A 12,361-nucleotide genomic window follows, 5' to 3' on the forward strand; every position below is an offset into this window, starting at 1 on the left:
CAAAAATAAATAAAAAACGTTGAAAAAAAAAATTAAAAAAAAAAAAAGAAAAGTAACAGATTCATGTTCACTGATTTTGTATCCTGCAATCTTATTGAATTCATGTATTAGTTCTAGTAGGTTTTTGGTAAAATCTTTAGGGTTTTCTATGTGTAGTATTATCTCTTCCTTACCAATTTGTGTGTCTTCTATTTCTTTTTCTTATCTGATAGCTATGGCCAGGACTTCCAGTACTATGTTGAATAAAAGTGGTGACAGTGGACATCCTTGTCTTGTAACTGACCTGAGAAGAAAAGCTCAGTTTTTCTCTCCATTGAGGATGATATTGGCTGTGGGTTTTTCTTACATGGACTTTATTATGTTGAAGCATATTCCCTCAAAATCTACTTTCTTGAAGGTTTTTATTATGAATGGATGTTGTATTTTGTCAAATTCTTTTGCTGCAACTATTGAAAAGATCGTATGTTTTTTTATTTTTTCTTTTGTTGATGTGATGTATCACACTGATTAATTTGCAAATATTGAACCACCCTTGCATCCTAGGAACAAATCCTACTTGATCGTGGTAAATGACTTTTTTTAATGTATTGTTGGTTTCAGTGTGCTAATATTTTGTTGAGGATATTTGCACCTATGTTCATCAGAGATATTGGCCTGTGGCTCTCTTTTTTGTGGTGTCTTTATCTTGTTTTGGTACAGGTAATGCTGGCCTCATAGAATGAATTTGGAAGGTTTCCTTCATCTTCTTTTTTCTGGAATAGCTTGAAAAGAATAGATATAACTCTTCTTTAAGTGTTTAGTATATTTCACCTTATGAAGCTCTCTGGTCCTGGACTTTTGTTTGTTGGGAGTGTTTTAGATTACTGATTCAATTTCAGTACTAATAATCAGTCTGTTCAAATTTTCTGTTTCTTCCTGATTCGTTTTGTTAGGTCACATGTTTCTAGGAATCTATCCATTTCTTCTTGGTTGTTCAATTGGTTGGCATATGACAGTTTTCTTTTATAATCCTTTATATTTCTTTGCAATTTTTATTTCTTCTCTTTCATTTCTGATTTTTAAAATTTGGGTCCTCTCTCTGGCTGAAGGTTTTATCAATTTTGTTGATCTTTTCAAAGAACCAGCTCCTGGTTTCATTGATCTTGTTTTCTGTTTGTTTGTTTCTATATTGTTTATTTCTGCTCTAATATTTATTATTTCCTTTCTTTTACTGGCTTGGGGTTTTGTTTGTTCTCCTTTTTCTCTCTCCTTTAGGTTTAAGGTTTGCTTACACCTTAATTTGAGATTTTTCATGCTTTTGATGTAGGCCTGTGTTGCTGTAAATTTCCCTCTTAGAGCAGCTTTTCCTGCATCCCAAAGATTTGGGGCCGTTCTGTTTTCATTTTCATTTGTCTCCATTTATCTTTTAATTTCCTCTTTGATTTTTTGGTTGACCTATTTATTGTTTAATAGTACATTATTTAACCTCCAAATATTTATGTTCAGATTTTGTCTTGTGGTTGATTTCTAGTTTCATAGCTTTGTGTTCAGTAAAGATGCACGGTATGACTTCAATCTTTTTGAATTTGTTCAGACTTGTTTTTTGGCCTAATGTGTGATCTATTCCAGAGAATCTTCCATGTGCACTTAAAAACAATATGTATTCTGCTGTTTTAGGATAGAATGTCTGAATATATAGACCCATTTGGTTCAATGTGTCATTCAAAGCCACTGTTTCCTTGTTGATTTTCTGTTTGGATTATCTGTCCATTGATGTAAGTGGGGTATTAAAGTCCCTTACTATTTTTGTATTACTATTTATTACTTCCTTTTTGTTTGTATTAACTCTTTTATGTATTCAGGTGCTTTCATGTTGGGTGCATAAATATTTACAATTGTTATATCATCTTGTTGGATTGTCCCCATCAAAACATTTTTTTGTAATGCTTTTATTTTTGAGAGAGAGAGAACATATGCACAATGAGTGGGGGAGAGGCAGAGAGAGAGAGGGAGACAGAGACTCTGACATAGGCTCTGCACTGTCAATGCAAAGCCCAACGTGGGTTTCCAACCCACAAACCATGAGATCATGAACTGAGCCAGTCAGCTGCTCAGTTGACTGAGCCACCCAAGAGTCCCACACCATTAATGATTATACAGTGTCCTTCTTTGTCTCTTATTTCAATCTTTTGTTTTAAAGTCATTTTATCCAATATAAGTATTGTTACCCTGGTTTTCAAATCCATTTGCATAATAAATACTTCTCCATTCCTTCATTTTCAATCTGCATGTGTCTTTAGGCCTGAAATTGGTCTCTTATAGGCAGCATATAGATGGGTCTTGCTTTTTTATTCATTCTGTCATCTTGTCTTTGATTGGAGCATTTAACCCATTTACATTCAAAGTAATTATTGATAGGTAAGTATTTATTGCAATTTTGTTCCTTGTCTTATGATTGTTTTTGTAGTTCTCTCTTCCTCCCTTCTCTTGTTCTCTTCTCTCATGATTAGTTGGCTTTCTTTAGCGATATACTTGGGTTCCTTTCTCTTTATTCTTTGTGTATCTATGACTAGTTTTTGATTTGTGGTTTCCATTCATTTTGTATATTAGATTGATAGTCACTCACGGCTGAACCCATTCTTTAAACCTCTCCCCACCTCCATGTTTTAGATTCATGGTGTCATACTTTACATCATTTTATTTTGTGGGTCCTTTAAGTGATTTTTATAGATATACTTATTTTTATTGCTTTCATGGTTCCTACTTTTCTTACTCTAACTTACAGTCTTTCCTTGCCACACAGAATCCACTTTAACATTTCTTGTAGGGCTGGTTTAGTGATCATAAATTCCCTTAACTTTTGTTTGTCTGGGGACCTCTTTATTTCTCCTTCTATTCTGAATGCTAACCTTATTGGATAGAGTACTCTTGGTTCCAAGTTTTTTTCTTTCAGCACTTTGAATATATAGTGCCATTCCGTTCTGGCCTGCAAAGTTTCTCCTGAAAAATCAGCTGATAGCCTTATGGGGTTTCCTTTGTATGTAAGTATTTTCTTTTCTCATGGTGCTTTTAAAATTCTTTCTTTACTGCTTCTTTTTGCCATTTTAATTACTATGTGTCTTTTTTTTTTTTTAATTTTTTTTCAACGTTTATTTATTTTTTTTGGGACAGAGAGAGACAGAGCATGAACGGGGGAGGGGCAGAGAGAGAGGGAGACACAGAATCGGAAACAGGCTCCAGGCTCCGAGCCATCAGCCCAGAGCCCGACGCGGGGCTCGAACTCACGGACCGCGAGATCGTGACCTGGCTGAAGTCGGACGCTTAACCGACTGCGCCACCCAGGCGCCCCAATTACTATGTGTCTTGTTGTGGACCTTCTTGGGTTGATTTTGGGGGGCTCTCTGTGCCCTTGGATCTGGATTTCTGTTTCCTATCCCAGATTTGGGAAGTTTTCAGCTATTATTTCTTCAAATAAATTTTCTACCCCTTTTCTTTCTCCTTTCCTTCTGGGTTCCTTATAATGTGAATATTGCTGAGTTCCCTAAGTCTATTTTCATTTTGAATTTTTTTTTCCTCTCAGCTGTTCAGCTTGATTTCCTTCTATTATTCTGTATTCCTGGTTGGTGGCCCATTCTTCTGTTTCCTCTAGTCTACTATTTACTCCATCTGGTGTATTTTTTATTTTATTTATTGCATTCTTCAACTCTGATTGGTTCTTTTTCTGTCTCGTTGTTAAGGGTTTCATTGATGTCCTTCAGTCTTTTTTTCAAGTCCTGTGAGTATCTTTATAACCACTGATTTAAATTATCTAGCAGGCATATTTCTTATCCCCATTTTGTTTAGGTTGCTTGCTGTGATTTTGTCCTGTCCTTTCATTTGGGACATATTCCTCTGTCTCTTCAGGTTGTCTAACTCTCTGGGTCTGTTTCTTTGTGTTAGGAAAGTCAGCTATGTCTCCTGCTCTTGATAGTAGTGCCCTTATGAAGAAGAAGTCCTGTAGTGCCCTGCAGTTCAGTGTCTCCTGTTCAGCAGAACCTGGTGCATCAGGAGAATCTTCTATGTCTCTTGCATGCATCCTGCTATTGGCTGAAACACTTTTTCCTTCAGTCCAGTAATCTGCAATGGCTCTCTTTGCCTGTTGTGGACAAGGTTTGGTCCCTGTGGGGTTAGTGCAGGACACTTTCCCTGTATTGTACCCTAAGAAGCCTTCATTGGTGGGTGGGACCTATAGTAAGACCAGCTGTCTGTCCCACTGCTAAGCCTCTACCCTGATGGTTGTGTGTGGTTCTTTCCCTCTCCCTGGGGCAGGACTCAGTTTGGTGTGATACTGGCTCCTGTTTGGGATGCTTGCACACTGCCAGACTTGTGGTACCACTTTGGATTAGCTAACCCAAGAATGTATTGGAGGGGGCAGATCCTCAGAAGTGTGTGGGGTCAGAGGAATGGTATTAGCAAGGTTTGCCTGGGTCTGCTGCAAGAGGGGACGTGAAGCAGAGGCCTGGCTGGAGGGAATGTGTCTGCAGGGGAAGAAGGGGCAGGGCATGCTCTTTGTAAATTATGCAGTGAGTGTAGGTGCTGCAGTGGGCCCCACCGATGTCTGTGTGTCTGGGCTGGGAGAACAGGGAAGGAAAATGGCACCCACCATCATCTTTGTTCCTGGAAAAATGTCCCATTGATCCCTGCCCTTCTAGCTGGAGCTCTTAGATTAGTAAACACATCTCTCTCCCGTATGCTCCTGGTATTTTTCAAACTGCTGTTTCTACCTTGTATCACAGCAGGTCTGTCTGTTGTAATGTTTCTTTAAGGACTGGGAGTCAGTTTCCTCTCACCCTCCTGGTTCTCTCAGAGCCAACCCCACTGATTTTTAAATTTCCAGATTTTAAGCCTCATTCATTGTAAGACCTTGTGAAATTTCGTCCGTTTAGTTTTCAAAGCCAAATGTTATGGAGATTTGTCTTTCCTGAGTGGGCTCCTTGGTGTGAGAATCTACTTCTCTCCCCTTTCTGGGATTGTGGGTCCACCCTCCCCCAGACTCTCCTGTAGTCTTTTTCACTCCTCACCACGTCTCCACCCTTCTTACCCTCTTCAAAGCTGCCTCTTCCCTACATTTAGCTGTGGTGAATTTGTTCTTCCAGTCTTCAGGTCGTTTTCTGGGTTTTTTACACTGATTGTTGCCTAGTTGTATCAATGGGACGAGGTGAACTTAAGGTCCTCCTACTCTGCCATCTTCCCCAGAAGTCAGTTTTAAGTGTTTTTTGTTGTTGTTGTTGCTGTTGTCGTTATATAAATTCTGAATATTAAAAGTAGATATCTAATAAAAATGTAATAAACAAAAATATAAACAGTAATATAGTCAACCCCCAGGCACACAGTATCTAGCCTCAACACTTACCAGCAACTGGATAATCTTATTTTTTATTTGCCTCCACCCTTTCCTATCACTTGATTATTTTGCAGCAAATGATTATTAAATATTTCTGTGTGAATCTCTAATAGACAAGCGTTTTTAAAAGCACCTTATTACCAATATCACAACTAAAAAATTAATATTGATTCCTTAATATCACAAAAAAATCCCATTAATGTTTACATTTCCCTGATTGTTAAAAAAAGATGTTTTGGGGCGCCTGGGTGGCGCAGTCGGTTAAGCGTCCGACTTCAGCCAGGTCACGATCTTGCGGTCCGGGAGTTCGAGCCCCGCGTCAGGCTCTGGGCTGATGGCTCAGAGCCTGGAGCCTGTTTCCGATTCTGTGTCTCCCTCTCTCTCTGCCCCTCCCCCGTTCATGCTCTGTCTCTCTCTGTCCGAAAAATAAATAAACGTTGAAAAAAAAAATTAAAAAAAAAAAAAGATGTTTTATTTTTTATCACACCAGGATCTAAATAATGTTCATAAAATGCAGATTGTTGGTATATCTCTTCAATTTCCCTTTATAGATGTCATGCCTCTCCCCGACTCCTTCTCTATTTCGCTACGGTTTTTTTGTTAGAAAAAAGGGGACTGTTTATCACATCTGGGTTTTGCTGATTGCATTTCTAGTCATCCAATATGCATTTCTATGCACTGTGTTTCGTGTATATTGGATGTTGTAGAGATTTGATTAGGTGGTTTGTTTACTTGGAGGATGCTGTCTTAGAGTTAGTACCTTCCACCAGAAGGTACATAACATCTAGTTTTCTCTTTTTGAGAAGTCATAAGGTATTGATGATACTTGTCTATATTGATTATTTGCAGCTTGTGAAATGGTGTTCTTCTCATTGACTCTTTTCTTCTTCATTTATTAGAGTAATAATTCTGTAATGGAAAACTTCCCCTCGTCACAATTTCATTTTATTGAGGTTTGTAAAGAAAAGTAAGAATCAATTCTTTTTTTTTTTTTTAAGTTTATTTATTTACTTTGAGAGAGAGCACACAAGTGGCAGAGTGGGAGGGCAGACAGAGAGGAAGAAAGAGAATCCCAAGCAGGCTGCATGCTATCGGTGTGAGCGCATGAACTGTCAGACTGGATTATTTCTGGTATTCTTTCTTCGTCTTCGGTAATTTTTCCTTTTACCATCTCACATACGCTGCTGAGCTCCTTTTGTGAACTTTCCATTTCACTCACTATATTCAACACCAGAATTTCCATTTGGACCTTTATATAATTTTGATTTTCTTATTTCTTCTATTTGCTGATTTATTATTGTCACACTTTAATTCTTTAAATATGATTTCCTTTAGTTCCTTCAGCGCACTTATAATAGCTGCTTTGAAGTCTTTTTCTGCTTAATCCAACATCTGGGAATACTCAAAGACATATTTATTGACTGCTTTCCTCCCTGATTCTGGGTCACACGTTCCCATTTTTTTGCAAGTCTTCTAATTTTCTTTTCGCTGAAAGCCAGTCATTTAAAATAAGATGTTGTAGTAACTCTAGTTTGTAATTTTTCTTGTCCTCGATGATGACATTCAGGAAAATACCAGGGACGTTGTATTCCCAAGCAAGCCGATGGATAAATCCAAAGAAATTCACCACTATACTTAATTTTTCTGCATACCAATTAATTTTTTAAAATTTTTATTTATTGATTTATTTTTGAAAGATGGGGAGGGGCAGAGGGGGAGAGGGAGAGAGAGAATTCCAAGCAGGCTCCATGCTGTCAGTGCACAGCCTGACGTGGGGCTTGACCTCCTGAATTTTGAGATCATGACCTGAGCCAAAATCAAGAGTTGGACCCTTAACCAACTGCGCCACCCAGGTGCCCCTGTACTAGTCAGTTTTTAAGAGCCTCGAGCTGTACCAAGGGAAGCTAAACTGTAATCTATAAACTGAAAACCATACTACAATAGTATTAGACGACAAAGTCAGTTGTCTCTATAATCTCAGATCTCTTTCATTTCCTTTCTTGTTTCTGCATAAACAAACCCTTAAAAGGAAAATAATTTGATTGACTTAAACATATCATAGTTTACCTATGGAGGATGTATGTAATACCTCAAGGAAATGAATTTCCTATGGATTAGGCCAGTTCTATCCTTTGTGTGCATTTTTATGAGGAACATCTAGAAAAAGAAAGAGTTGGCTCACGAGAAGGCGTTTCTTTGGAGGAATTGCCCAGTGTATCATCCCTAGGAGTTAAAAGTGGTGGGAACATCTTTGTAAGACTGATTCAGCCCCAAAGCTTAGTCAAGATCTTGTGAGGGGATTAACATTCACGTGAAGTATAAGTGTTCTTTTATTACTTTTCAGAGTAATGTCTTGACTTTTCACTAGGACCACATTTATTTAGCAAACTATCTATGCTGTGGCCATAAGAAATTGTACTTATCCTGAGATTGACCTGTCTTTATTCTATGTGACACCAGATTTTGTATGAAATTTCTAGAACTAGACCAACTCCTCAACACTCTCTGGACCAAAAGTACCTGTATCCGAAAAGATAAAATCCATCGCCTTGAAAGGAAACAAAACAACCTAACAGTCTATGACTGGGGATACCCTAATCTATCTGTATCCATGGACCAAGAGTCAGAAGACAGTTCAGTTTCCTGGGATAAGGTATCGTTATTCTTCTTCTTACACCACCAGTTGCTACTGTCAAAGTGGTGAAAGTTCTGTAAGAGTTGTGAAAAACTTAAGGGATGATGTGTATTTCCTTCAATGTGAAAATATTGTATTTGTACGGAGTGGTCATGGGTTGTTTTCTTCTACAAATGGGTCTCTGCTGACATAAATGTGAGGCCAAGACATGTAGGAGAATAAGACAATAGATGTAGATAGATATAGATAGATATACAGATATACTTCCTCTCTTGTATCTATATCGCATGCATGAATAATTAACTCAACAAACATACTGAACATTTATTACCTGCCAGTCACCATCACGGTCATTGGGTATACAGTGTTGAAAAATATAGGCACAACGCGGGGCACCTAGGTGATTCAGTCGGCTGAGCATCTGACTTCAGCTCAGGTCATGATCTTGCAGTCTGTGAGTTCGAGCCCCACATTGGGCTCTGTGCTGACAGCTCAGAGCCTGGAGCCTGCTTCGGATTCTGTGTCTCCCTCTCTCTGCCCCTCCCCCACTCATGCTCTGTCTCTCTCTCTCTCTCTATCTCTCTCTCTCTCTCTCTCTCTCTAAAATAAATAAACATTAAAAAAAATAGGCACAACTCCTTTGGAACCTACAGTGTAGGAATAGGACACAGACATTGCATATATACTTACAATGATGAATGAATGCTTTAAACTTAGATAAGGTTTTGAAGAGATTACTTTGGGCTGTGAGCAACAGAGAAATATTTGTATAGTGGGTAGCACTGAGAAGGTTTTTGAGAAAAGGTGATGTATGAACCTATGAACATATTTATACCCATATTTCCTAAAGTTATGCCCCAAAGTACATTCACTTGTCTGTCTTGGTATTTCTTGAAATGGGTCCTATGATTAAATTGGTGTGGGAAATACTAGAAATACATATTACACTGTGGCATATTAGGGTATCTGGGAGGTCTCTCAGCAAATAAACTTCTTTGATCTTATTGAATCCAGCAATTCTCAAATTTTGACTCTAGAATCCTTCCCTGCCCTAACCATTTAAAATCCTGAGAAACTGATGTTCCACGAGCATGGCTTATGCTTATTGAGTACGTATGATGTGTTAGACATAACGCTATTTCACCTGCGTTGCCTCATTTAATTATTATAACAACTGTATGAGATCGGGGTCTATTATTCCATACTATAGATATTTTTCCATACTACAGATGAGGAAATTGAGGCATGGAGCTAATAAGTAATTGCTTAATGTTTACAGAAACTGAGGATATATACAGAGGTTGAAAACATATTCTGTGCTCTTAACTGTGCTATTGCTTGGGGAAGTGTTGACTTAAATAAAACTAGTTTTGTTATTTGTATCTCAGATGAGCAAGGTACAATTTGTACCTTAAAAGAGCAAAATCCCCTACAGATTGCTAACAATTCGGAACGTTTTTCCTGTGAGTTATGAATACATGATTGCACAGTACCATAGATTCCGTCCCTACCCCTGGAAGTTTGTATCTCTCTTTTTTTTTTTTTTTTTTTTTAATTTTTTTTTTCAACGTTTATTTTTATTTTTGGGACAGAGAGAGACAGAGCATGAACGGGGGAGGGGCAGAGAGAGAGGGAGACACAGAATCGGAAGCAGGCTCCAGGCTCTGAGCCATCAGCCCAGAGCCCGACGCGGGGCTCGAACTCCCGGACCGCGAGATGGTGACCTGGCTGAAGTCGGACGCTTAACCGACTGCGCCACCCAGGCGCCCCAAGTTTGTATCTCTTAATACCCTTCACCTGTTTTGCCCAACCCCTTCAACCCTCCCCACCCCCCACTCTGGCAACGACTAGTTAGGTCTCCATACCGAAGAGTCTGTTTCTTTTTTATTGTTTGTTCACTAGGTTTTTTTTTTTTAGAGACAAAACCAGATTATTAATTAGAATATTAGATATTTTTAAAAGTGAATTTTTGTTACTTGTGCGGTATATATAAGACATTTATTAAAGTTGATTCTTTCAAACTCATGCTTATCGTATTCAACCCAAGGTGAAGAGAGCTGAAGCCTGTGTTGGTCTTTGTTTGGGAAGTCTTTTTAGATGCTTCTTCAGGACTGGCTCTGGGGAAGGGGGCAAATTTGCCTAATGGAGACCTTATCTTCATAACAAATGCAGATTGTTTCCTAAAATTTAGAAACTACCTACCTAAGGCACGTGGCTTTAAGAAAAAGTTTTTTAAAAATGTTTTTATTTATTTTTGAGAGGGAAAAAGAGTGCGAGCAGGGGAGGGGCAGAGAGACAGGGAGAGACACAGAATCCGAAGCAGGCTTCAGGCTCTGAGCCGTCAGCACAGAGCCCAACATGGGGCTCGAACTCACGGACCGCGAGATCATGACCTGAGCGGAAGTTGGACGCTCAACTGACTGAGCCACCCAGGCGCCCCAAGCATGTGACTTCTAAGAACAGTAAGAGTCATTTGCTGTGCTACCAATGCCAAGTAAACAAAACCAACCTTTTCAATGGTTCTTCTTTGTCCCAACATGTCACTTTGCTTGTGACTCTTGATAGGACACTACGATAGACTAGATCTGAAGAACCTGTGTATGTTATTTAGACCAGTGGTTCTCAAAGTTTTGTCCCTCCACCAGCACTGTCAGTATTGTCTGGGAACTTCTTGGAAATGCAAATTCTCAGGTCCCACCCCATCATCTTTGAATCAGAAACTCTGAGAAGTAGAGCCCAGCACTCTGCCTGTTAGGAAGCCATCCAAGCAATTCTCAAAACTAAAGTTCAGGAACCACTGCTTTAGAATATGTTTGTAAAGTTACCATAGGAGTCTGATGACATCAACACAAGGATACACATATACTGAAATTTTATGTAAGGGAATAAAGCTAGTTAAAAAAATTTTTGTTTTTACATTTATTTATTTTTGAGAGACAGAGAGAGACAGCATGAGCAGGGGAGGGGCAGAGAGAGAGGGAGACACAGAATCCGAAGCAGCCTCCAGGCTCGGAGCTGTCAGCACAGAGCCCGACGCGGGGCTCGAACTCGCGAACCGTGAGATCATGACCTGAGCTGAAGTCAGACGCTTAACTGACTGAGCCACCCAGGCGCCCCAGGAAATAAAGATAGTTTAAAAGTTATTGGCTGGATAATCTAAATTTTCATTCTATATTATTCTTTATTAAAAATATTTTGGGTTCGGGGCACCTAGGTGACTCAATCGGTTAAGCAGCTGACTTCGGCTCAGGTCATGATCTCACAGTCTGTGAGTTTGAGCCCCGCGTCGGGCTCTGTGCTGACAGCTCGGAGCCTGGAGGCTGCTTCGGATTCTGTGTCTCCCTCTCTCTCTCTGCCCCTCCAGAGAGAGCTGCTCTCACTCAGTCTCTTTCTCTCGCAAAAATAAACTTAAAAAAAAACTATTTAAACATCTTGGGGTTTAAAATTTTATAGAATATAATGAATCACCTTTAAGGCCATTTATGTTAGTGATTTCAAAAAGAAATTTAAAACCAACAAAGGACCTGAATAGTACAGGAACAGCAAATAAAGATCAAGGGCACAGAAGCTTATAATAGAATATCCGTACTCTAGGAGAAGGTAGTCTAAGACCAGAACTATTCAATTTCTTGGCAATGAACTGGGGAAAGACGCATGGCATTCTGTTCATTTCCTCTCTCCCCTGCTTTACTTAGCAGTCGAGCACTTTTTAATGAGAATGTTTATTACGAAGGATTCGTCATCAAAAGTTTGGTGTTCGTTTCCCTTTTCTGTTGTCAGTAGCTTTAATGATGAAGTCATTGTATCCCATTAGTAACAAATGGTGCAACAGAAGATACTGTCTTTGGCATAAATTATTTTGACAAAAGGAGAAAAAAAAAATCCCAAGTTTAGTTTTCTGCTGCCGCTTTTTGTAGTAGAAGCCTTTTGGAGTTTTGCCCAGCCTTTTTCTGAGAAATGCCTGCCTCAGCCACAGGCCTGAGGCTGGCAGCCATGTCCGAATGGAATGATCCCACCTCCTATCTCGAGGCAAGACTGATTGAACCAGAGGGTTGTCTGACCCAAGGGAGTTCATCTGTGGCTTTGCTGTAGCAATCAGGTCTCTGTCAGGACTTGCAGACTCAACTCAGTCTTGGGTTTGTGGGCTGAGAGGTCGCTTCAGAGTTGGGGCTTATATGGCCATGTGTTTCCTGAAAGAGAAAACACCGGACTGTAAAAGGAAATAAATATATGCAGAGGGAAAGAGAAAGGAGAAAATACTTGGTCCCGAAGAGAGAGAGAGAGAGAAAAAACAACTTTAGGTTCTGATTTCCTAGCTTCAGATTGAGTTCCTTTTGAGGTGTGGCTATCTTCTCAATCTTGGA

The 12,361-nt window shown here is 39.3% G+C and overlaps 1 protein-coding gene across 1 annotated transcript in view; it reads left to right on the forward strand.

Annotated features, from left to right (window-relative positions):
* The window catches only part of SLC39A12 (solute carrier family 39 member 12), an 86,826-nt gene that overhangs the window by 18,226 nt on the left and 56,239 nt on the right, over positions 1 to 12,361 (forward strand). Inside the window, exon 5 of the mRNA XM_030323231.1 lies at positions 7,843 to 8,015. Within this exon, the coding sequence (XP_030179091.1) occupies positions 7,843 to 8,015 (173 nt within the window). The remainder of the gene's footprint in view (positions 1 to 7,842; positions 8,016 to 12,361) is intronic.

Source organism: Lynx canadensis, chromosome B4 (genome assembly GCF_007474595.2).
Source record: "Lynx canadensis isolate LIC74 chromosome B4, mLynCan4.pri.v2, whole genome shotgun sequence".
Lineage (NCBI taxonomy): Eukaryota > Metazoa > Chordata > Mammalia > Carnivora > Felidae > Lynx > Lynx canadensis.